The sequence below is a fragment of the Fistularia commersonii genome, chromosome 3 (assembly GCF_037954325.1).
Source record: "Fistularia commersonii isolate RoL2024-O1a breed Wild chromosome 3, RoL_Fcom_v1.0, whole genome shotgun sequence".
Classification (NCBI taxonomy): domain Eukaryota; kingdom Metazoa; phylum Chordata; class Actinopteri; order Syngnathiformes; family Fistulariidae; genus Fistularia; species Fistularia commersonii.
In genome coordinates, this window is record NC_141286.1 from 10,982,369 (window position 1) to 11,006,112 (window position 23,744).

The 23,744-nt window shown below is 49.3% G+C and overlaps 1 protein-coding gene across 2 annotated transcripts; it reads right to left on the reverse strand.

Moving 5' to 3' along the window:
• Positions 1-14,035: 14,035 nt before the first annotated feature.
• Positions 14,036-23,020, reverse strand: hif1al (hypoxia inducible factor 1 subunit alpha, like). 2 transcript variants are annotated; one of them, XM_086177396.1, is made up of 15 exons: positions 22,838-23,020; positions 18,863-19,053; positions 18,553-18,752; positions 18,143-18,227; positions 17,941-18,056; positions 17,559-17,740; positions 17,278-17,384; positions 17,038-17,185; positions 16,463-16,683; positions 16,233-16,384; positions 16,055-16,153; positions 15,754-15,911; positions 15,393-15,501; positions 15,100-15,208; positions 14,036-14,881 (listed from the first exon to the last, which is right to left on the reverse strand). In XM_086177396.1, exons 1-15 carry the CDS (start codon positions 22,870-22,872, stop codon positions 14,814-14,816), a joined length of 1,980 nt encoding a protein of 659 aa, XP_086033522.1. In that variant the 5' UTR covers positions 22,873-23,020; the 3' UTR covers positions 14,036-14,813. The 2 variants fall into 2 exon arrangements, with proteins under 2 accessions (XP_086033522.1, XP_086033512.1); XM_086177386.1 differs by having other exon boundaries at positions 18,553-18,755; positions 22,838-22,996.
• Between the last annotated feature and the right edge of the window lie 724 nt (positions 23,021-23,744).

Below are 23,744 nucleotides of genomic sequence, written 5' to 3' on the forward strand. Positions count from 1 at the left end.
AATCTCCGTAAAGAGAATCCAGAAGTGTGGGTCCCAAAACAGGAAGTAGCTATTGTTAGGAAACATGATGTAACTAATAGGTGAGAGACTCGTTGCCTTGGCAGCGTTTCGTTGAAACCAGCAGCGTTTCTCAAGGGATACGGGCCTCTGTGGCTCCGGAGTTCCCAGACAGCGGAGTGGTGGGGTGGTGGTGGCGAAGAGGCGGCAGACACTTGTTGCTGAGCGGTCACGTCGAGCAGATCGACTGCCCCCACGCCGGGACAGCCCTTCGTGCCACTGCCGCCAACGCAGCGGGACCCGTTGGAACCAGATCAGGCTCCGATGCCGCCCCCACTACCTCCGAGTGACGCTCACCCGCAGAGCCATGTGTTTGCAGGCTCCGCCTTGATGGATCGATGATTGCAATCCATCTATTTCAGCCTTTCGCCTGTATGTGGATATGTGGAACCCTCCGTTCCCCAGGAAACGTGAACCTAACCTCCGGTCCGATCAGAGGAGGCGAAATAGAGAAGCTGTAGCGAAATGGTTGATTCTGGTCTAGGGCTGGACCGGGTCCTCCTGGGTTCTCTGTCTGGAGCCTCCGTGCCTCCCATCCCTCAATGAATGTTTGACAGCCTGTTTGTCACAAGTGTTGGCCAAAGTGCATTGGACCTGCAGCTACTCCTCCTTCCACCACAATTGCTTCAAAGCGACTCATTTCCAGAAGGGGGGGAGCTCTGGCCTTCACCCCAAACATCTTGACATCACCCAAACCCAGGGTAAAGGCCCCCCTCCTGCAGATCCAAGTTCAGTCTCGTCCTCAAGGAGAAGACTCATCAACTCATCTTTTTCCTAGAGACATTTTTATTTTGTACCATATTGTTATAAAGGGAAATTGTTGTAAAGAGCATGTTGCAATAGTGTTCAATCTATTGAACTCACATTAGAATTCAGTAGATTTAATTGAATTTCAGCAGATTAGATTAGAAAAGTTTTAAAAAACAAAAAGACAATCAGTATACAAATAAGAAAAATATGCAATAATATATAATTTTTTATATGATAAAGATTATGTATTTAAGGGTCTAAGGGGTCCATAAGGTCCAGAGGGTCAGGATCTACTGGGTCAGGTGTCTGAGGGTCTGCGGGGTCCAGAGAGAAATATGTTAAGAACATAAGATAAAGGAAGAAGGAAGAGAAGACTGAAGGAGTAGAACCTGTGGTGGTTGTCCCTCAGGTGTGGTTCTGTGGAGCTGTTGGACCTCCTGAGGGTGGGGCTTCCTGTTGCCCTGCTGTCATACGTCCAGCAGTTGGGGGCACCAGCTCGTCACCACCGTGCCCACCCGCGGCCCCACACGGCCCCACATGACTGCTGCTGGCCCGGGAGCCCACCTGACAGCCAGCCCCAGACCCCCCCTGCCCCGCCCCCTATGAGGAGGGGCCACCAGGCCCCCCCGACAGGAGGAGCCACGGTTAGGAGCCACAGTGTCCCACCCACCCAAAGAACACCTGATGGGCCAAGGCAGGCCCACTGGCCACTGCAGCCCAGTTGGTTCTGAACCCTGCACCGCCTGTACCTCACCAGCAAGCTGAGCACCCCTTGCTGGCTGGCTAGGGCACTGCACACCACTTTAGTGAGACTAAGTGGTAGGGGGCAGCCAACCTGAGATCCCAATATCTGCAGTCTGCAGTGAACATCTGGGGCTCTGCAGTCTGAGTGATCAGTGAACAGTGAATCTAACGAAAAATCCAACATCAGATATTTTTTTAAAACTAAAATCAGCATGTGAACCTCACATAAGGCAGGGGGTCAGGGGGTTGTGGGGTCATGAGGGTCAGTCCCCCACTCAGACTGCAGCACCAGCACATTTTGGTTTCAAACAGAGGAAAAGGCAATCTTTCCAAAAGGAGAGGAATCAAATTTTACATTTATTGATAATTTATGAACAACCATCCATCCATCATCTGCTTTTCCTGCTCTCAGGGTCGTGGGGAATGCTGGAGTCTATACCAGCTGTCATTGAGCGAGAGGCAGGGTACACCCTGGACTTGTCACCAGTCAATCGCAGGGCCACATATATAGCCAAACAACCATTCACTCACTCTCATTCATTCAGGCCAATTTTTTTCCAATTAACCTGCATGTTTTTGGACTATGAGAGGAACCCAGAGAACCTGGAGGAAACCCATGCAGACACGAGGAGAACATGCAAACTCCACACAGAAAAGTCTGTGTGGAGTCCAGGGTCCTTCTTACTGTTAAGCTAAAGCGCCAACCATTGCGCAGTTCAGCAGTCTGAGAAGCTGGTGATCTGAGGCCAGGAGGACCTTGAAGGCGACTGAGGCTCCCCCCCCATACAGGGACCCCCATGTGTCTGAGGCTTGGGTTCGAGGAGCAACATCAGTATACATACAGAGACCTTCACCCTTGCCCCAGATGAACCTCCTCTGCATCCACGTCTTCATCGTCTCACCTGCGTGACCGAGGAAACCCTCCAGCGGGAGGAAGTGACACGTTTCCTGCCACTGCAGGTCACAAGACTCAGGAGTCATCCAGGTCATCGATTAATCGACAGAATTATTTTTCAACTAATGTGATGCTGTATATCCTGAGGAAGTGTCCTCACAGCCTGCGCCGCAGCTACCTGGCCCCCTCTGTTGGTCATCCTCAGATACTGCATGTCTGCAGGTCAGACTGGTCCTCCTGTTTCAACTGGTTTTATTTACATTTTTTCTTCCTTCTTCTCGGTAATCAGGCAACAGCTCCAGACCCAGTCGGAGGAGAACTCAGCTCCCAGGGGACCAACCTGAACAGGTTGGATCTTTATCTGACATCTTCTGCAACGTTTCTTTATCTGTTCAATGTTCAGAAAACAGGTTCTTCATTCTTAAGAACTGGTGGAACCGTGGGGCCTTCTGTGCCAGAGGGATTTCTTCATAGTCAGTCATACGCAGGGATCAATGTAATACTCAAAAATTTGGTTGGGACTGTTCACAAATTCCAATGAGGTGAACTTCCAGGTGTGAGAACACCCTGAGGGTGCAGTAGGAAAGTACAGCTCCTGAATGGAGACCAGGATCATGGTTTTTATCGAGTTGTATTCAGTTTACTACCTCCGCCCCTGAAGGATGTACTGTGTGAATATTCACCTGCAGGATATTTGGCGGTGCACTCGACTGGCATTTCAGTACTTTTCTCGAGCACTTGAAAACTCAAATATGAATAAAATGTTCTCCTGAAGTTGTGGTTCTACTGCAGGTCTGCGTAAAAAGAAAGTGAAAATGTAGTTTCAAAATTTACAGGTCTGGTTGGTCAAGTGTTATGAAGGATTTGAACCTGCTGAAGAAACACATCTGACCTTTGACCCCCTGAAACCCAGTGAACCCTTCAGTGCTTCATAACAAACACCAACTTGATCTTTCTTTGTGTAAATCTCTGCCATCCATATTTTCTTGAGCAGGGAACCAGTGGAACGATACTATGACTGGTTCTTGGAGTATTACTCATCATCGAAATGTGACAAAACAGGTTCTTGTTCTTTTATTTCCTGGTTGGTATCAGACCACACTGCCTTCCAGTTAGCTGAACAACAATGGTTCCTACTTGTATGTCTGATGGAGCTCCTCTGTCCCTTCAGGCAGGAAATTCCTGTTGTCTTCCCAAGCATCAGGAAAACCTCATGTTCAAACGACGCACTGATCGATAAGCATTCCTACGTTCTTTGTGATTCAGACTTGACAGCTTCCTGTGTGGTGGGGCATCATGAAGGTCAGAGGTCATACAGCAAGAAGGTTCTGGGTTCAGATCTGGTGGACGACTGTACATGCCGGATCTCCATGTTCATTGAGAGGTTCATTGAAGGTGAAGCCTGAGATGTAAATGAGAATGAGAGATTTGATGTCTCTTTATGATTGACAGGTGACCCTCCCAGGGTTAAAATCCACCTCTTGCTCCAGTAGTGGCTGTGAATGGCTCCAGCTCTACCCTGAACCCTGCGGGCGGGATAAATATTGCAGGTAATGAATGAATGATGAATAAACATACCGCGTTCGTCAATGGTGGCACCAATTTCTGCGCTATGATTGGCAGAGAGCTCCAACAGGCCCAGCTTTTTGGGCGTCACATGTCATCAGCAGATGTCAATCACAACAGTGAGAGGTGAACAACTGATTCCTTCCCCATGTCACCTGCGCACAGCTTCACCTGACGATACCTTCTCAGCTTCTGATTGGCTGATAAAGATACAACACACTGCTCTAAACAAATATGAAGAGATAAATGCTGAAAGGATTAGAAACCAATTATCTGACATTGATTGCAGATTGATAATCAGGTCATTGATGGGAATCAAAGAGAAGTAATCACACTGAATGAATTCTGGATTGTGTGAAGTGTCTGTTGGTGTGAGTGAGAGGGAGAATATTCTGGAGTCTCTTTGTGTAGCTCTGTGATTTACAATTGATCCATTAAGGTCAAACCCAACCCTCACAACAATGTCACCTCCCGCCTCCACACTCAGAGCAGGATAAGGATTGGAAGAATGAATGGAAAACCAGATGTGAGTTTAATGTGAACAGCTCACATGTTGGTTCTAACAGGAAGCTGCAGCTCCTGCCCCTGAGCTACTGGCTCTGCGAGGTTTCTGCCTGGTCTCCTGGACACACAGCATATTTACCTTCCTTCTCTGCATCATATCAAACAACTCTAGCTTTTCCTGTCACCATCCCAATATTCAGTGTCCCTCCTCTCAGTCTCAGACTCTCACCTTTTCTTTACTCTTGCCTGGTTATCAGCCCCAATGGCGGTCGTCATGATCATTGACTCTTGTCAAACCTAGCTGATGTCAATCTTGTCGTGGTTGTGGGTTCTCTGCATGCTCTCTGTCTTCCTCCCACCGTCCAAAAACAGACAGCGTTGTTGTTCTTCTTCTTCTTTAGGATTTTCCCTCCAGGGGTCTCCACAGTGAATCAACCTCCTCCATCTAACCCTATTCTCTCTATCCTCTTCACGCACACCAACTAACTTCATGTCCTCTCTCACTCCATCCATAAATCTTCTCTTTGGTCTTCCTCTAGACCTCCTGCCTGCCAGTTCTAACCCCAGTATCCTCCTAACAATATACTCACCATCCCACCTCTGTCCATGTCAAAACCATCTCTGTGTGACTTTATCTCCAGAACATCCAACATGTCTCTCCCTTTGATGGACTGACTCCTGATCCTCTCCATCCTCATCACTCCAAAAGAGACCCTCAACATCCTCCTCTCTGCAACCTCCAGCTCTGCTTCCTGCCCTTTCTTCAATGCTGTTGTCTCCAAACCATACAGCATCGCTGGTCTCACCACTGTCTTCTCCACCTTCCCTTTCTTTCTGGTTCCTTTATCACCCCTGACACTTTTCTCCACCTGTTCCAACCTGCTTGAATCCGCTTCTTCACCTCCTCTCCTCACACTCAGTTGACTACCTGTTGATTACTTCCTTTCAATACCATGATGGTACAACCTGAAACCTGCTCCTGAGCTTCTAGCTCTGCTAGGTTTCCTCCTGGTCTCCTAAACACACAGTCTATCTACCTTCCTTCTCTGCATCATGTCAAACAACTCTAGCTTTTCCTGTCACCATCCCAATATTCAGTGTCCCTTCTCAGAGTCCCAGACTCATCTTTCCTTTATTCTGGATTCAATCCAGCTTGGATTGGCTCTTGAACCTTACCTATGAACAGGATAATGAATGAATCAATGAACAAATGAATTATTGTGAAGACAATTGTAAGTTTAACGTGAACTGGTCACATGTTGGTTCTAACAGAAAGCTGAGGCACAGATCTGACTCTCCACAGCTCGACTCAATGTCCCTGAAGAGCAAAGCGTCCCTGATTGGACTGGTTGACTTTAAAAACGGACAAACCGCTTGCAGAGGGTAAGAATCTAGTTCTGGAGCAGATGTGGTTGGAAGATGATCCAATCCATCTGGACCTTCAGTGGCTCTGGCAGCAGAAATTGCTCTCTGTTCAGGTTAATCAACCATGATGTTTTTCTCCAGAGTTCAGAAGCAGAACCTGAACGTTCTTCACCACATTGTTCCAGAGACCATACTCATGGTTTGTCCTAGCTCACTGAAACATCTACGGCAGATGAAACCACTCTGTATGAGTCACACGATGTTCTTCACCATTTCAAGTGGGTTTGTTTTCGTCTTGCAGCAGCTGGAGGCAGAGCCTCAGATGTTCATGAAAAAGGATCTGAGGAGGCTCATAGGTGCAGAGAGCGCCGAGAGCATGGACAACCAGGCTTCAGAGGTGGAGCTGGGTAGGAGCAGCAGGGAGGCATTCCAGAGGATCGTCAAGGACCTGTTTTAGGGATTGGGAAAGGACCAGCTGGCCAACCATCTGTAGAACAGTATGAATATTTAATCTATCATGGCACCTGGAGAATCAGACTTAGAACTTCCTGGTTCTGATCTTGATGTTGAGTTGTCTGATTCACATCCTTTGTTTTGTTTTCAGCAACTCGTGCGGTGTCGTGCCGTTATGAACTGAAGTGTAGCCTGCGAAGGAAGTTTGGATCTGTGTTCCAGGCGGTTGCAACGCCTGGTTGCCCGGCATCACTGAATCAGATCTACCATGAGCTCTCCATCATGGAGGAGAGGAGCACCTGGGTCAAGTCAACCACCAGCTTGAGGTCAAATGTTCAGAGGAAGTGACAGGAACACCAGCCAGACTGGAGACAACCATCAGAAGAGGAGACATCCTGTGACCCCCACCTGGAAGGGGAGGCGAGCCGGTCAGGAAGATACTGATTAAAGGGGGGGGGGGATTGGGAAGACACTCCCGATCCAGACGTTTACTCTGGATTGGGCTGAAGACAAAGACCACCAGGACATTCAGTTCCTGTTTCCCTTCTTCTTCAGGGAGATGAACCTGGAGAAGGAAAGAAACTATAGTTTGGTTGAGCTCATTGATCGCTTCTCCGAAACTAAGGGCATCAGGATGTTTAAGAACTTCAATATTGTCTTCATCCTTGATGGACTGAATGAATGCCGACTTCCTCTGGGCTTACAAAAGAATGTTGTTTTTGCCGACATCACGGAGTCTGCTCCCATCGATGTGTTGCTGACAAACCTCATTCAGGGGACACTGTTTAGTTCCGCTCGCATCTAGATCACCACTTGACCCATGGCTGCCAATCGTATCCCTCCAGACTGTGTCGGTATCGTAACAGAGGTTTCATCGACTTACAATAAACTGAGTACTTCAAGAGAAGATTCAAGAACAAGGTTCGGGCCAGAAAAGTAATCTTCCATCTAAATGTGTTGCGAAGCAACAACGTCATGTGTCAAATCCCAGTCTTCTCCTGGGTTGCCGCCAAAGAGCTGGAAGAGGTCCTGAGGGCCAGGAAGGGCGGAGAGCTTCCCAGGAATCTAACTGAGATGTATGTTCACTTCCTGCTGGTTCAGACCAAAAGGCGAGACTCCAAGTACCTTGGGAATACCGACCCAGCTCCACAGTGGTGTCCACAAAGATACGGGATATCTTGTCTCTCGGGAAAGTGACTTCTACGAGTCCAATCTGACCGAGTGTTGTATCAACATTGCAGATGCTTCCATCCACTCAGGAATCTTCTCACAGATATTGGAGGAGAGGGGACTCTACTCGGACAAGGTGTTCTGCTTCATCCATCAGAGCTCTCAGGAGTTTCAAGCTGCCCTTCATGTCTATCTGATCTTCACCAACACTGAAGTTGATTTATTGGAGCCCAGGGAGGACACATTCTTGAGTTTTGCCAGGAAAAAGTCTGAACTCATTCACCTCTCCCAGAGAGCTGTGGAGGAGGCCCTGCAGAGTCCCAATGGACACCTGGACCCCTTCCTCCTGGGTCTGGCCCTGCAGACCAGATCGATGCTCCTGGTGGGACCTGCCAAGGGCAACCAGTTGCAGACCATGGTCTAAGAAGATCAGACAGTCAGTCCCAAGAGAGAATCTGCAATCTGTTCCCCTGTCTGAGCGAGCGGAACAATGGTTCCCCACTAGAGGAGGCCCGGCAGCAGCTGGGGTCATAGCACTTTCCCCAAAAAAGGCTGTCCCTGGCTCAGTGGTCTGCCTTGGTCTCTAGCTTGACGTCCTCAGGAGATCTGGAGGAATTTCGCCTGAAGGACTACTACCCATCAGATGCAGCTCTTCAGATCTTGCTGCCATTGGTCAGCAACTCCACAAAAGGCCTGTGTGTGAAACCAGATGCTGCAGCTTTGTAACGCTTGGCTCCCAGGAGGACTGACACAGGTATGCTGACTTGCAGGTTTGTTTATTCAAGCATTCAAAACAAGACCGGACCCCGACTGAAACCATGGGTCGGCCTTAAATACTCTCAGACTGATAAGCTAATTCCCCTCAGGTGTGGCGTGGCCTCCAGGTGCGGAGGATCACCGCAGTGATCACTGCGCCGCTGGTCCAGGGATCCGTGGAATCGTGACAAGCTTACTGCAGGAAGGATCTTAAAAGTTTATTTTCTTGTTAATTCGAGAATGTATGGATGATGTCTATCTGGATTTTTCCAGGTTGAGTGGCTGTAACCTGACCCAGAGGAGCTGCATGTCTCTGTGGTCCGTCATCATCTCACCATCCTCGCGCCTCAAAGAGTTGAACCTCAGTGTCAACGACCTGGAGAACTCAGGAATGATACTGCTGTCTGCCGGGCTGGAGAAACCACAGTGTGGGCTGGAGGTCCTTTGGTTAGGATGCTGCTGTCCATCTGTCAATGTGGGCTTTAGCAGGATTGGTCCAAAATAAAAACCTGTAGGTGGGAATGACTCACCCTCTTTCGCCCGGAGGTTGGCAAATTTGCCTCCATTCACTCAGTCAGAATGATTGATTCATCCTGTCAGTCCAAAATTCTTGGATGTCCAAATGACTGGAGGAACCTCCATAAAGCTTCACCAGCTGGTCCAGAGGGTCCAAAAATAACATGGATCAAGATTTCTCAGATTTGGGAAACTTACAGCAATACAGTTTGACTCACATTTTGTTTGCCTCAGGTGGCCACCCTGCTGGTCTAGAAGGCACCACGTGTTCCGTGCTACGGACCAACTCCTCCTGTCACACTGTTTCCTTCACAGGCTGAGCGGCTGCAGTCTGTCGGAGAAAAGCTGCAAGTCCCTGTCCTCGGTCCTCAGCTCGCTGTTTTCTAGCCTGAAGTCACTGGACCTGAGCGATAACAACCTATAGGATCGAGGGGCGGTAATGCTGTTTAGTGCCCTGCAGCCCCCCCACTGCCCCCTGGAGTCCCTCTGGTCAGACACAGGATTTTATTACCTTTATGTACTTTTTCATCCTTTCGATATTTCCTCCATCATTTTTAAAAATGTCCCCAGGCTCAGAGACTGTGGCCTGTTGGAGAGGAGCTGCCTAGAGCTTTCCGCAGCCATCAGCTCGCCGTCCTCTGTCCTCAGAGAGCTGGACCTGAGTGACAACTACCTGCAGCACATTGGGATGGAGCAGCTTTCTGCTGGACCGCAGAGCCCAGGATACAAACTGGATAAGGTGAGGATTCACTCGTTCCAAGACCAGATCCCATCCAGAGCCCCCCTCCGAACCTTCTGCTGCTATCCTCTGCCTCGAGAAGCCTGAAGTCCTTTCATCGAATTAAACTTTTGTACACATTAAAATGGTTTCATTACTTCTGGATGTCAGGGTCCTGAGGCTGGGTGAGATCCACTCTGATGGTGTGGGGCTGTCTCGGTTGACATGCATCTGCAACATCGTGTGGAAGCCAGGGACAGTGCCTCTGGACTAGCAGGCCGTGGTGCTGGTGGTCCCCTTCTTTCAGAAAGAGGACCAGAGTGTGTGATCACACTCCACAACATGAAAGTTTGCCCAACCAGTCAACATGTGTTTTCTGGACTTGGAGAAAGCGTTGGACTGTATTGTACTGTAAGGGGGCCTCGGGAGTATGGGGTAGTGGACTATGATGCGGGCCAGTCCGCACTGGCAGCAGTAAGTCTGGTGGGTTTCCGATGAGGCTTGGATTCTTCCAGGGTTTCCCTTTCTCACCAATTCTGTTCAGGATTTTTATGGACAGAACTTCCCAGTCATGGTGTTGAAAGGATAAGGTGTGGTGATCTCAGGATTGGTTCCCTGCCTTTTGCAGTTGATGTGGCTCTGGTGGCTTCATCAGACCATGATCTTCAGCAAGAGCTGGAGCAGATGGCTGGGGACAGGGATGTCCGGGCTTCTCTGCTCAGTCTGCTGCCCATTAGACACGACCCTGGATAAGAGGCAGAAGATGGCCAGAGGGATGGATGAGTTGTGTTCAATGGGAGATTTTTTCTTTCAAACTATGAGCTGTGAGTTCTCTGACTGAAGCTCCTCCTCAGGCTGAGTGGCTGCAGCCTCTTGGAGAAGAGCCTCCTGACCCTGACCTTGGCCCTCGGCTCACCGTGTTCGGTCCTGAGGGAGCTGGACCTCAGTAACGACAACCTGGAGGACGTAGGGATGGAGCGGCTGTCAGCTGGACTTAACAGCCCAGGCTGCACCCTGGAGACTCTCAGGTGATGTATTTAGGTCTTCAATGGATTCTAGAGTCCATGTCATGTCACCTCGCTTGATGTGTAACTGAAGTTTCTATTGCAGGGTGAGTTACTGTGGACTGTCAGAGAGGAGCTGCCTGGCCCTGGCCTCTGCCCTCAGCTCACCGTCCTGTAGCAACAACAACCTGCAGGATGCTGGGGTGGAGCAGCTGTCTGCTGGCCTGCAGAGCCCAGGATGCAGACTGGAGACTCTCAGGTCAGGGTTCACTGAGGGTTTTATCCTGAGATAACCAGGTCATCCTGAGGTTTCTCCCGAGAAGACCAGGTCAATCAGGCTCATTGATCGGTAACTAACCTCTGCTATCTAACTAACCTTTGGTATCTTAATCCCAAAATCTTGCTTTATTCTTTTTTAGAAAAGTAATCAAGTAATCTGCTCCAGGCCGTTCGGCTGTCTGATCACCAGAGAAGGTTGTGCTTCTCTGGCCTAGACCGAGTTGTCCTCCCCTGCCACCTGATGAAGCTGGACCTGAGCTACAACTACCTGGGAGAGTCGGGCATTACGCACCTGTTCAAGCTCTCTGATGTCAAGTGCAGGCTAAGTTGCGAGGGGTGGGGCTGGACCTTTGACAGATTCTGATGAGACCTTTCCAAGGCCACTAAACATATTTCTCCTTCCAGTTTGGACTACACTGGAACCCAGATGCTGAGCCCCAAGCTGCAGAAGTGTTAGTGTGTTTGTATTTTTTATATTTATTAAATGTGGGTATTATTTTGTATGAAGATTAGAGGTAAAATACAGACTGAATCTACCACTTGTAAAGTAGTTGTAAATTCGCTAAAATGTGGTATTAAACTAGTTGTGAAGTAGAATACGAAACTAGTTGTAAAGAGGTGTAAAATATTTGTAAACTATTTATAAAGTAGTCATAAACAAGTTTTAAAGTAGTTGTACACTTGCCATAAGTGGTTGAACTAGTTGTAAAGAAGATCTGTTGTGTAGGACTAGGTGTCGATATCCCTCGATAAAAGCATACCTAAGGCACCGATGAGACTCTGTGGGGTTCAAGTGAGCGATGGGTTCCTTCGGGTTGTCAAGTGAGCTCCCTCCTTCATGGATGTTTTGCTGATTGGCCCACCACATCTCCAGAGGGTTCAGCAGTGAATCCCAGCGTCCCAGATTCACTCCCAAGATGCCATCAGCTCACTTGAAGGCCCAAGTTGGATCTTTTCTCTTCAATCATAGCCACTGTCTCCCGTTCTCAGCAGCCCTAGAGAGTCCTTGACTGCCTGTCTGTGGGCGTGTCCTTGTACTCCCATCTTTTTGAGTAGCCTAGATGTTGGGGTGGCTATGAAACCTCTGAAGCCTACTTCCACTGGACGAACTTTCGCTTTCCAGCCTTGTTGCTGAGCATCTACAACAAGTTCAGCATATCTCAGCTTCTTCCGTTCATAGGCCTCCTCTACTGCACCCTCCCAGAGCACCATGAGCTCTATGATATAGACGAGCCCGAGTGACGATGACCACAGAACGAGTTCTGGTTGCAGGTTGGCGGATGCGATCTCAGCTGGGAAGCAAAGTTTCTTGTCCACGTCCACCAGCAGCTTCCAGTCCCGTGCACTGCCCAGTTGCCAAAGGTCAGCTCTCATGGGGGCGAGGCTGGCTGCCCCTTCCGCACGAATGGAGTTGCGTGCCAACGGCATTATGGGGGAGGAAGGGCGTTTATGCTCGTCCGGTGAGTTTCCAGCACCGCTGCAAGACATTTTAGTACCTGGTTGTGCTGCCAAGTATAACGGCCTTGGGTGAGGCTGGTCTTGCATCCCACTAGGATGTGCTTCAGTGTTGCTGGATATGAGCATAGAGGGCATGTAGTAAACTAGAGGTAAATTAGCTCTAGGTTTCCTAAACTAGTCGTAAAGTTACTAGTTACACTAGTAAACCTAACTTACCCCTAAACTATTAACACAAGTAAACACCCGGCAGTCTCTAGCACACTCAAACACACATAAGTGTGGTAGAAATATGGTAATGGATTTCTTTTCTGAATTATCATTTTGATTATTTCATTTCTATAATATCAAATGTTAATGAGATGACGCTCTCTGTCACATGACCCCCCCACCCCCCACCCCACCCCACCTCAATCATTTCCATGACCTGTAGCCGGTGGTGTCTCCTCGTTTCCCCCCCAGACTCCTGCCTCCCGCTGCTGGACCCTGACACAGCTGATCAAAACCTCACCCTGTCACTGGACCACAGGGTGGCGTTTAACCGCCAAGAGACCCTGGGGGCCCGGGTGCCATCCAGCCCCGCCTGCTGTGTAGGGGTGCTCTGAGTGGGCGGTCCTACTGGGAGGTGGAGTGCACGGGGAATGTCATGGTCCTGGTTACCTACAGGGAGCGCAGCGGGGGGGCTCTGGGACGATCAGTCCTGGGGTCTGATGTGCATCGCCACAGGTTGATGTCGCTCCATTACATTACATTACATTACATTACATTTGGCAAACGCTTTTATCCAAAGCGACTTACAATAGAGGACATAGGGACTGCAAATACACTTGCAAATACACAATGCACAGGAAATATACAGAACAGCAAGCTTGGGTTAGTGAGGGTTTTTTTTTTGTTTTTTTTTTTTTGACAGAGACACACAAACGTACACACACACACACACACACACACACACACTGCATAGCCTAACTTGTTGCCAACCTGATCTGGGGCATCAGCGCAGTAAAAAGTCCTGAAAGAGAAACGTTTTTACCTGTTTCTTGAAGGTTGAGAGAGATGATGCTAGTCTTGTTGTTTCTGGGAGTTTGTTCCACCACTGAGGTAGTAGAACTGAAAACAGTTTTGCCTGAGATCGCTTAGAGCGAGCAAAAGGTACTGCTAAGAGCAGTACCTTTAGGTACTGCTAAAGGTTCTGCTAATAGCTCCCCCTGTCTCCCCTATGCCGACCTGACCTCCAACAGAGAAGGGGTGTATGTGGATATCCCTGATGGCAGCTTCTCCTTCTATGGCATCTCCTCTGGAGAGCCCGTCCCCCTGCACTCCTTCCAGGCCCAGTTCTCCAAGCTGCTCCACCCAGGGTTTGCCCTCTGGCACGACTCGTCCATCACCCTGCCGGCCTGAAAGAAAGGGTTAACCAGGGAGCCAGTTGTAGCTGGCAGGCTTCAAGCTCCTCCCCTGGCCCCATACACTCCAGCTTCTCACAAGTCTTTTGATTATCGGATCAATATTAAGATCAATAATCTCTGCGATCAAACTAGGGGCGATCAAAGATCAGAGCTCCGTAAAGCCAATAGTCATCTACTTGGGCGCTGTGCTTATCTCAACATCCAATTCCCGGTACTTCTCTCCCACCTGCTGATTGGCTACTGATGTCGCCGTGATCAGGCACTGGCCCCTCTTGTACACTACAGATAGTTTGGTCTTCATTGAAGAGGCGGTGCTTAACCTGGATAGGTCAGCTGTCAATCACAGGCCCATAAAGAGAGAGACTATTAAACTACACAACAGAAGACAACTGTGTTGTTTTGTTCCAAAATACTTTATTCAAAGAAGAGTAGAAGGAAGAGGCTTCCGTTCTCGTCTGAGGACTTCAGAAGGGCCGAGTACCTCCAGGCACTGAATGCACTTACAGCAACTAAACTGGGCTATTACTGTATAATAAAAGATTCCAGGAAATCTGCCGAATAGCCAGAAATGAACCACTAGTTTACACTACTACGAGTACTAGTACTACTACTACTACTACTACTACTACTACAACTGCTTCTTCTTCTGTATCAGTATTTGCTTTCTGCTGGGTTCCACACATCATAACCAAATCAAAATCTTGGAAGGAAAACAACAACAAAGCTAATGCTAATATGTCATGCTAACAACCAGAGATACAAACAAGCAGCTTGTAAAGAGTTAAAAATGATTAAATGTTGAGAACGATGAAAGATTAAATTCTTGGGTTCTCCTTCGGACCTTGTGCCCTCCAGCTTTGGTGGGTTGGTGTGTTGGTGTGGCTCCGGAGTGATTCTCCTGGACCAGGTTCTGGTTCCTCTTGCTGGCGCTAGATCCTCCACCATTTGGAAAGTCAGGAGTTTCTGTCCACCTCCTGGTGTGGAGTTTCGGGGGGGGGTTCCAGGTTGTCATTAAAAATGTCCTTGACACTCGGACGAGGAGGTTCTGGGCTATTGTAAAGAGGGGAAGAAGCCGGTGAGGGTGGAGCTCCAAGGCCAGGAGCGGGTGCCGTCCTCACACCCAACCACCGGGCAGGACGATTTGTGCGCTAAGCTCGGGGCGTCCAGCGGCTACGTCAGGTCATCAAGGAGAACGGCAGTGAGGGGCCGGGAGGTTGCGACAGAAAGATGTCCTGCATCAGAGCTGGGGGGAGGGGGGGTAGAGGGAGCACAAAGGTACACAAAAGTACTGCACTGATACACGTTTGTTTACAATGCTAACTTTGCTTAAAGAAGCTGGAGTTCCCATCTGTTGCCACCAGAGGATGCTGTGGGGTGCATTTGTCTGTGTGTGTGTGTGTGTGTGTGTGTGTGTGTGTGTGTATGTGTGTGTGTGTGAGTGTGTGTGTGTGTTCACCCAACCTGCAGTGTCACAGAGTCCCTGAATGCCTCCTAACACCGGGTCTCTGTCGGTGAGCAGGTGGGACTTCCCCTTCGGACCCGAGTCTAGGATGCCGTCCTCCAGACACTCCTGAGGGACAGGTGGAGAACGAGAAGGTTCAGAGTAATCACAGTAGCAACCAGTCCCGGGGGGCTTCATGAGGTTCCCTCCATGTTCTCTCTTCCCCCGAGTCCAAAAACAGTCCTCAGGTTTATTGAAGCCCCGCCCCTCCTTTGCACTTTGCCCCGCCTCTAGTAGGTGTGGCTCCACCCACCAACAGCCCTTGGCTAAGGAGTAGCTGCTCCCTGACAGAGGGGGGATGGTGTTTCAGCCTCTTATCCCGGACTGGCTGGAGGGCCTCGTTGTTGTCACTGTGACGAGTCCTGCACGCAGACGGGATGCTCATTAAGGAAAGAGCAGAGCTAATTACCTAATATCTGTTAATACACGTTAATAACAGCCTTGTTAGCAAGTGTGTTTTCTGTAATTAGTGCTTGAGAAAACTAGTAAGTTTCATTGCTGTTTACAAATATTTAATTAAGAATAGAATTATTGATCACTTGAGGTTATTAGCTAATTAAGGGGTGCTTATTACAATGCTTATTACAAAGTATCAGGTTTGAGGTGTACTGTACCGCTTCCTGTTGATGGCAAGGGTGTCCTTCGGTGGTGGTGGCGAGGAGGGCGGTGGCCGGCTGGCCTCCTCTGAGAGACCGCCAAGGAAGTTGAGCTGGAAGTCATCATCCATGGAGATGTACGGAGCCAACATGTCCAGGTCCATCTCCTCAGATTCCTGATAGGAGGAGAACCTTAGTGTCAAACTCCAAACTCAATGGTATGTTTGTGAAAATTGAAAAAAGAATGAATGAAAGAAACTCAATCATTTTTTTTTTTTGTCCTTGAACTCATCGTCCTCTTTCAGGTTACGGGTTCTACCTGGAGGGTTCCACATGGTTTGGCCTCTCCGTCCTCCGACCGCAGGCTAAAGAACTTCTCCACACTGCTGGTGTCCATCACCTTGGGGTCACTGGAGTCCTGCGTGGGGGGCAGAGTCACCATCAAGATCAGCGGCTGCGCCCGCATGGAGACATGCCTACACCTGTAGAGAACTTACCTCCAGGGGTGAGGGATGCGATGAAGGTGGCGGAGCCTCGGGATTGAAGATGGGTGAGAGGAGCTGGCGCAGCTGCGGTGTGCAGAGATCCCGAGGGTTGTCGGGGATGGCGTCCAGACTTCTTGAGCTGGAGAAGGACAGATCCACAAAGCCTGGCGGGGAGAAGACTACATCTTAGCCCCTTGCAACGGCACCACTGCCACTGTCGCCATTTTCTTCAAGATCTGTACCTCCTGTCAGTGGGACGATGGCGTCTCTGGCATCTGGAGCCAGGGTGAGGAGCTTGTCCTCACCATCTCCCTCGGACACTGCCGCATCCTCAGCCACACTGGAGTCATCTGAAATCCTGCCGTCCTCCAGCACCGGTGAGGTGGCGCGTGAGTCCACCGGACACTGGCATTTACCACTGGTCTGCTCCATGGAGAAAACCACGTCCGCCTGCTCAACGGCACTACAGGCAGGAATTCAAACACAGGTAGTAAGCAGCCTCTCAGCACTGCGACAGAATGTTACACACACACTATGGCAACACAAGTGGAATAACTGATAGTTCCTGTGTAATAAGACTGTGATGACATTATTCCAATATAAAGTGTGTTAGCAAATTTGAATGAATGAAAATGAACAAGTGAATATTTGAAGAGTGCAGACACACTGTTTGTGATGGTTAATAACTATGACATTACTAAGCTTAATGCTATAATACATGTAATTACACATGTTCAGAAGGGGAACTGTTGTTCAGGATCTAAAGTACTAACCATTATAAAAATCTAGCATTCATCATATCATCCAGTCACAACACCTGAGGACGAAGTTGAGGCAGACGATGGCCTCGGGCTGCAGTGTCCGGCTGCCGTACAGGACAGTGGCCTGTGTCTCTGCCCACACGAAGCCGCCATTGTTGGCCAGGAAACGGTAGTTGGCGGTCCTCACCTGGCCTTTGGACAGCACTGCATCGAGTGAGGACGCGAGGTGTTCAACACAGAATGTTTGTCACAGAATGGGCTGATAGGAATTCATAATGGCTGGAGCCGGGACTCACATGTGTGTAGGCTCTTGTTGACATGGTTGGAATCCAGGGCGTGGTGGAACTCAAAGACTGACCGGCCAATCAGGTCGCCTGATTCGTAGCCAAGTAGCTCCATCACCCTGGCGACGGCAAGAGGTGGGCGGAGTCAAGACGGGAATCTTTTTTTATTCCTGGATGAAACAGTTTTGTCTTGCAGAGAGTGTGCTGAGGGCGGGGTGTGGGGGTTTGGGGTCATGGAGGTCAGACATGGGGGGTCAGAGGTCGTGGGGTCAGAGGTTGTGGATGGCCCCTACCTGCCCTCGCAGTGCGTGAAGCGCAGGTCCATGCTGTGACGGGTTAGAAAGGTGGAGGTGTCCAGGGGAAACTCCACGCTGGACGGGTGGGGGATGGGTTCACACAACAGGGTCATCACCCGGCCTGCAGGGGGCGCCGTGGGGCTGCCGTGGGTACGCATATGCCCCGTGCAGTGGAAGACCTGGAGGGAGGGGCAGACATCATTAAGATCCAACACCTTCATCTTTTTGCTCTTTCCTGATTCATTCACTTCCTGGTTCCTAATTGAGCTCCTGAACTTTCATTGGACTAATTGGGTAAGTTAGCAAAGGGGATCATAGGCCGCCTGTATTTGGACAGATGGGTCAGGCTCTGTCACAGGGTCTGAGGCTTCCTGCTAACCTTCCAGGTGGCAGACTTGATGTTGACGGTGCGCCCCCTGCTAGTCAGCGTGCTCTTCATGCGCATGAAGAAGCTCTTTTGGTCGGTGTAGGGGTACGAAGACTTCTTACTGGACCCTGGGGACAAGGGGGGCCGTCAGTAACCAAGATGGTCAAACTGGATGGGTCGGCTGTCGATCATCCGAGCATTGCCTGCAACGGACCTGGGCGGGAGGTCAACAGGTCCCGGAGCTCCTCCTGGTCACAGGGGTGGACGAAGTCATAGACACTCTGACCCAGAATTTCCAACTGAGGAGAAACAGAGAAGATGTCTTACCCATCACACACCTGTCTACATAGCCCTCTGGATGCCTGGAATCAAGTCAACAGGTGGGCTGAACGACCTGGTGGTGTGTGTAAGGACCGACCTAAAGGTGTGTTGAAGGTCCTATAGGTGTGTTTAACAACCTAGTGGCACATTTAAAGAAGTAAAGATGTGTTTAAGCTCCAAAAGTTGTGTTTGAGGAACTAGCAGTTTAGTGTGTGTATGAGGTCCCAGTGGTGCGTGCAAGGACATAGCAGTGTGTTAAAGACCCAGTGGTGTGTTTGAGGAGCTTGTGGTGTGTTTAAGGACCTGTGTGATTCCGATGTGTCTGCTGATGTTCTCTGTCAGGTAGATTATGTCTCCCTCCTCTGTCATCACCATGATGAAACCTGCCAGCACCTGAGGGTAGAAAGTATCCATGGGATCTCCCCCCTCCTCCTCTTCCCCCTCCTCCCCCTCCTCCTCCTCCTCCTTCTCCTCCTTCTCCTCCTCCTTCTTCTTTTCCTCTCCTGCTGAAGGACATGTCAGTGTCAGAGGTTTGAACTGAAGAATCAATCACCTCCGGGGATTTCCTGATATCTACAGATTATTTATCAGTGATTTTTCTAGTGGGTCTCACCGGGGTGGAGAAGATGGTGCATGCGCAGGAAGCTGAGGGTGACCCTCATGATGGCAGCCTTGTCCAGGTGGGTGGAGATGCGTCGGGGGAGGGGCAGCGTGCGGGCCAGTTCATAAAACACCTCCGTCTCCTGGCTCCGTCTACAACGGGCCGCATCCCGAGAACGCAGCTTCCTCTGGTCCGAGCTGGTCCTGGGTGGTTAAACAAAGCAAACGGGCACGTTAACTTCCCATTCCATTTATTCATTGATGTCTTGCTACCTTCTGTCTCTGTTTAATTTTATATTCATATTTATTTTACTTTTTTTGACATTATACATGTTATACTCCTGTGACAAAGGAATTTCCCCTGTGAGGATCAATAAAGTTTATTTTAGAGGATCAATACAGTTTATTTTATCATTCATTCATGCATTCAACAGTCAAACAGCTGGTAATGCACTTGGGGTGGGGGCTGAGGGGCGGGGCTTAACCTGCACAGGTCAGCTGTCAATCACAGTGTCCACAAACAGAGGCAGGAGAACGTGAGAGGGAGAGAACCTGCTGGAACCTTCGGCCAGAGGAGGGGGTCAGCTACTTCTTGACCCTGGGGGTTTGGGCTCTGCAGACCTGGCTCTAAAGGCCTGGTTCTAAAGCTCTGGTTCTAAAGGCCTGGTTCTGAAGACCTGTTTCTGCAGATCTGCATCTGCAGGCCTCGGCCAGGTGGGTAGTTCCTGCCCGGGCTCAGGCTCTCTCTGGTGGACACTAGGGGAACAGCACCCCCAACGACATTCCTCCTCCCATCACCCAGACGGAGGGAGGAGAGGGGGAGGAGAAGGGAGGAATGTTATTTAAGTAGAGGGACTGGAAGAGCAGCCCGACCCCCCCCTTACCACACACACATGTGCTGACAGGACAAAAGCACGGCTTTGCGTTTTCTAACCTCAGAGGATCAGACCGGGGGGGGGGGGGGGGGGGGGGGGGTCAGACGTGGAAGGGTTTGGCGGTAAACATCCAAGTATTTACCGGAAGTGAAGATTCATTTGTTGTTATTAATGAAGTATCATCATAATTATCATATTATCATCGATCGATTCTCTGTGGCGATTCAGCGTGTGCACATCTCCTCGTGCCACACGCCCCCCAGGAGGAGGAAGACACAAATACTCACTACTACTTTACTCCACAACTGGTGCTACCCGGTACTACTACTACAGTACCCCCTACCTGGGGACAGACTTTACTCCTCCCGCAGAATCCCCCCCTTACGCTGCGGCGCTCTGAGTCTGCGCACTGAGGCACGCTGTGTTTACAAGCGTTTGCGCGGAGACGAACTTAGGCTGGGCGAGGGGGGGCGTGGCCACAACTTCCCGGGAAGGGGGCGGGGCTAAAGACTCCCAGGGGTGTGGCCACAAGATGTTAAACGGGGACACGAGAAGGCGCGCGCACTCACACGCGCAGCCCCAAAATACGATCTGTTCCACATTAACGGAGCGGGTGGAAGGGCGGGGGGGCGCGCGCACGAGAGAGGACACGCTGTTCACCAAACAACGCGCACGACCCCGGCGGCACGCCGCTACGAAAGCCCACGCCGCGTCAACGCCGCGTGCGTGATGCGTTCATGGCCTTTCTGGGACAAAAATAGTAATAATAATAATAGTAAGCAAAGCAAAACAGACTCAGTAACAGTTTGACTGTTTCTGCAAGGGGGGGTAACTGTGGTTGCCTTTTCTGACGGGGTTCTATGTTCTTCTGTGGCAAGGTTCTATAATATGATAATACTTTAGGATCCCAAAAGGGAAAATATGTGTTTCACGGCAGCACAAATATATTCATAAATTTCTAGCTACGTTCTCCTGATCGTTTTCTAGTTATGTCCTCCTGAACAGGTTCTATCTATGCTCTTCCAACTGGGTTCTATCTGCGCCCTCCAGGTTCTCCACCACAGACTCCAAATAGTCTATAGCTGTGAGTGACAGGGTGAATGTTTGGATGATTGATAGCTGCCCCCCCCCATGTTGACAATAAGCTGCAGGGTCTGGCTCAGGCAGCAGCAATAATTTAAGAACACACACGTATAGCAGCCTCTGCCCATGGGTGAATACAAGGGCCCGCTCCCTCTGGGGGGGGGTGAAGTATTTGCCTTGAACTGAATTCCTTTAATAACAGAGTCAGAGGTCAAAGGTCACAGCTCTGCCACGACCTGATCCTATACCTCATCTACTGTGCTTGTTTGTGCGTGTGTGTGTGTGTGGGTGTGTATACCTGTCTGTTAGAAAAGTATGAATTAGGCACCATCTTTGTTCTGCAAAGATAACTACCTGCTGATTAAAAGTCAATAAATCAAAGACTAGTTACATAGTTGTATAATTACAACTATGACAAACTACGAGGAACTACAGGTACAACAAAACGACAACTAGCTTCAACCAAATAGGAACTACAGCTACCTGCAATTACAACTAACTTGAAGCAACTACAGTTAACTAGAACTAACAGCGGCTAAAAGTGCCTACAGCTACAACTGGGCGAAACTACAACTATGAATGATTGAGCACCCGTGATGTCCTTGAACGCAGCCCCGGGATCCGGGTCCAAGTTTGGACCTGGCCAGCGGGCTCCGTTGCTTTCTGATCACACGCACTTCCGCTGTGACATCTTGTTTACTTCCATCACAGAGAAAACATACCCGGCAAAAAACATCAGAAAGATTTAAAATTGATATTGATGACCCTTGTGATTTCTGTGGAATACACGACAACTCTATTGTACATTTATTTTATTATCGATTGTATTCACAAATAATCTGGCTACATGTACAAACCTTGATCAAGAGATGTCGCCACAGCTACAAGATAAGGACATTCTTCTTTACAATGAAGACCGCATCAAAGAAAGGGACTTCATTATTTTGTACAACTTGTCTTGCTTTTGGGAAAATTTCACATTCAGAAAAGAATGGACTAACAGCAAACCAAACTTCACAGTTTCTCTACAGTAAATGTATCAATACAGCACCACTGTACATGGACCGAAGGCAATAAAAAAATAACTTAATTTTGTAACAATGTGTTTAATATTTGTGTGTATGTGTATACGTACATAGAGAGTACTTAAGTTATACTCTTTATATGTGTTTATGTGCGACCCTTAGCTAAACCGACTGGTGTATATATTTGTTTATTTGTTATATTTGTAAAAAAAATCTTGTTTACTTCGCCTGTTTACGCTGCGCCCCCCCCACCCCCCCACCCCGTTGGCACCAAAATCCCGGAGGGGGGGGGGGGGGCTCTCAGGGAAACACCGGAGGAATGTGCGTGCGTGGGGTGGGGGGTGGGGGGGGCGTGCACCCGCGGCTACCTTCCATCACCGGGAACGGTTTGTTCGCAGGTTTTCACCGACAGCCGTCAGTCCGCGCCCAGTCCCGCTCCCGGTCCGCGCTCGTGCACATGAGCCCCGTTCTCAGACCTCATACGCGCAAACAAAAGGTTGTTTTTGTTTGTCCCACCACGTTATTGACGGAGGTCGGACCGAACGGCGAACATCGATCGGCTTCAAGGTGATCGATCAGAAATGACAACACTCGATCAGTCATCGAGATCCTGTAGCCAGCGACCTGATCCCTTCACGTCCTTTATCTACGGGGTCCACCCCTCACCCCCAGGACCGGGACCCCAAGCGTTAGCATGAGGCAGCTTCGATTAACCGAACCGAACACGCAACGCCGACGAGCACGACTTCCGATCGGCGACAAAAACACTCGTGGGGGTGGGGGTTGGGGTGTAGCGACGACCGGCTCGATCAAGATCGATCGACGGGCGAAGCGACCCTCAAAGGGGCGATGCGCGGGGAGCGCTTGGGTTCGGTTCTCCGGTTCCGCTTTCCCCCCGGAACCCACCCGGAACCGCGGAGGGACCCCGGTCACAAAGCATAAAGTTGGGTCACGACGACAACAACATCTCGGTCCGAACTTGAACCGCCAGAAACGTCGTCCTACCGTTTGACCTGCGCGGTGGTTCCGGTCCGCTCCATGGCCCGAGACGCGATTCCACGGCGGGGTCACGACGGGGGTTCGGACATTCCGAATCTGGTCGTGGGCTGCGGGACGACCGTTGTGATCCGCGGGTGAGGCTTAGAGCACTTCAGTAGGACTGCGTATTCCCTGGTCTTTCAAAATAAAGGTCCGACTCAGAGGGGAAGGGGGCCTACCAAAATAAACGTTAAGTGACTATTACACAAGTACAAGTGTAACTACAATAACACACACAAAGAGTTTCAAAAGGGTATAAATGTGTGTGTGTGTGTGTATGTGTGTGTAATCGGTATCGTGTGACAACGTTATTATTCCTAAATTCAAATCGAGTGAACTTTTTATTTATTTATTTTTATTTATTATCATTCATCAATATAAAATGTATGTTTTGGCTCGTCTGCTAGTTTGTAGATGACTTGTTGTTCATCTTTATTGTCATTAAATTATTGTTATTGTTTTAGTTACTACAAACCGAGGGACTGTGAAGGTCGCCTGTACTGCGTACAACTACAAAATAACAAACGTGGAGACTCTTGTTTCTCTCGGGTAACGTTCCCGTCTTACTTTCTTCGTTCTTCACACCATTATTATCCAGTAACCCACCGATACCAAACTTCCGCTCTCTGTTAAATCTTCAAAATAAGAGCTCAAGGCATCTGCTGTGGTTACAATTTGTAACAGGAACAAGTCCAGAAAAATACGTTAGAGATGTGGTAGGATTGGTGAAAGTATTATTCACCTTATCTTCATTTTATTGTTATTATATTTTCATAATACATATGAAAATTAAACGAATTAGTATTTGAGATTGTACCAAAGCACCAATAAAGTACCAACAATTCAAACAACTGCTATAATATTTTATATTATA

Excerpts from the sequence above, each read along its gene's own strand:
- hif1al (XM_086177386.1), bottom strand. The coding sequence starts at position 22,872 with ATGGAGCGGACCGGAACCACCGCGCAGGTCAAACG. Across the intron at positions 17,385-17,558 it reads TTCACGCACTGCGAGGGCAG|GGTGATGGAGCTACTTGGCT; the intron begins GTAGGGGCCATC and ends TGCCGTCGCCAG. Across the intron at positions 17,186-17,277 it reads CAACAAGAGCCTACACACAT|TGCTGTCCAAAGGCCAGGTG; the intron begins GTGAGTCCCGGC and ends CACTCGATGCAG.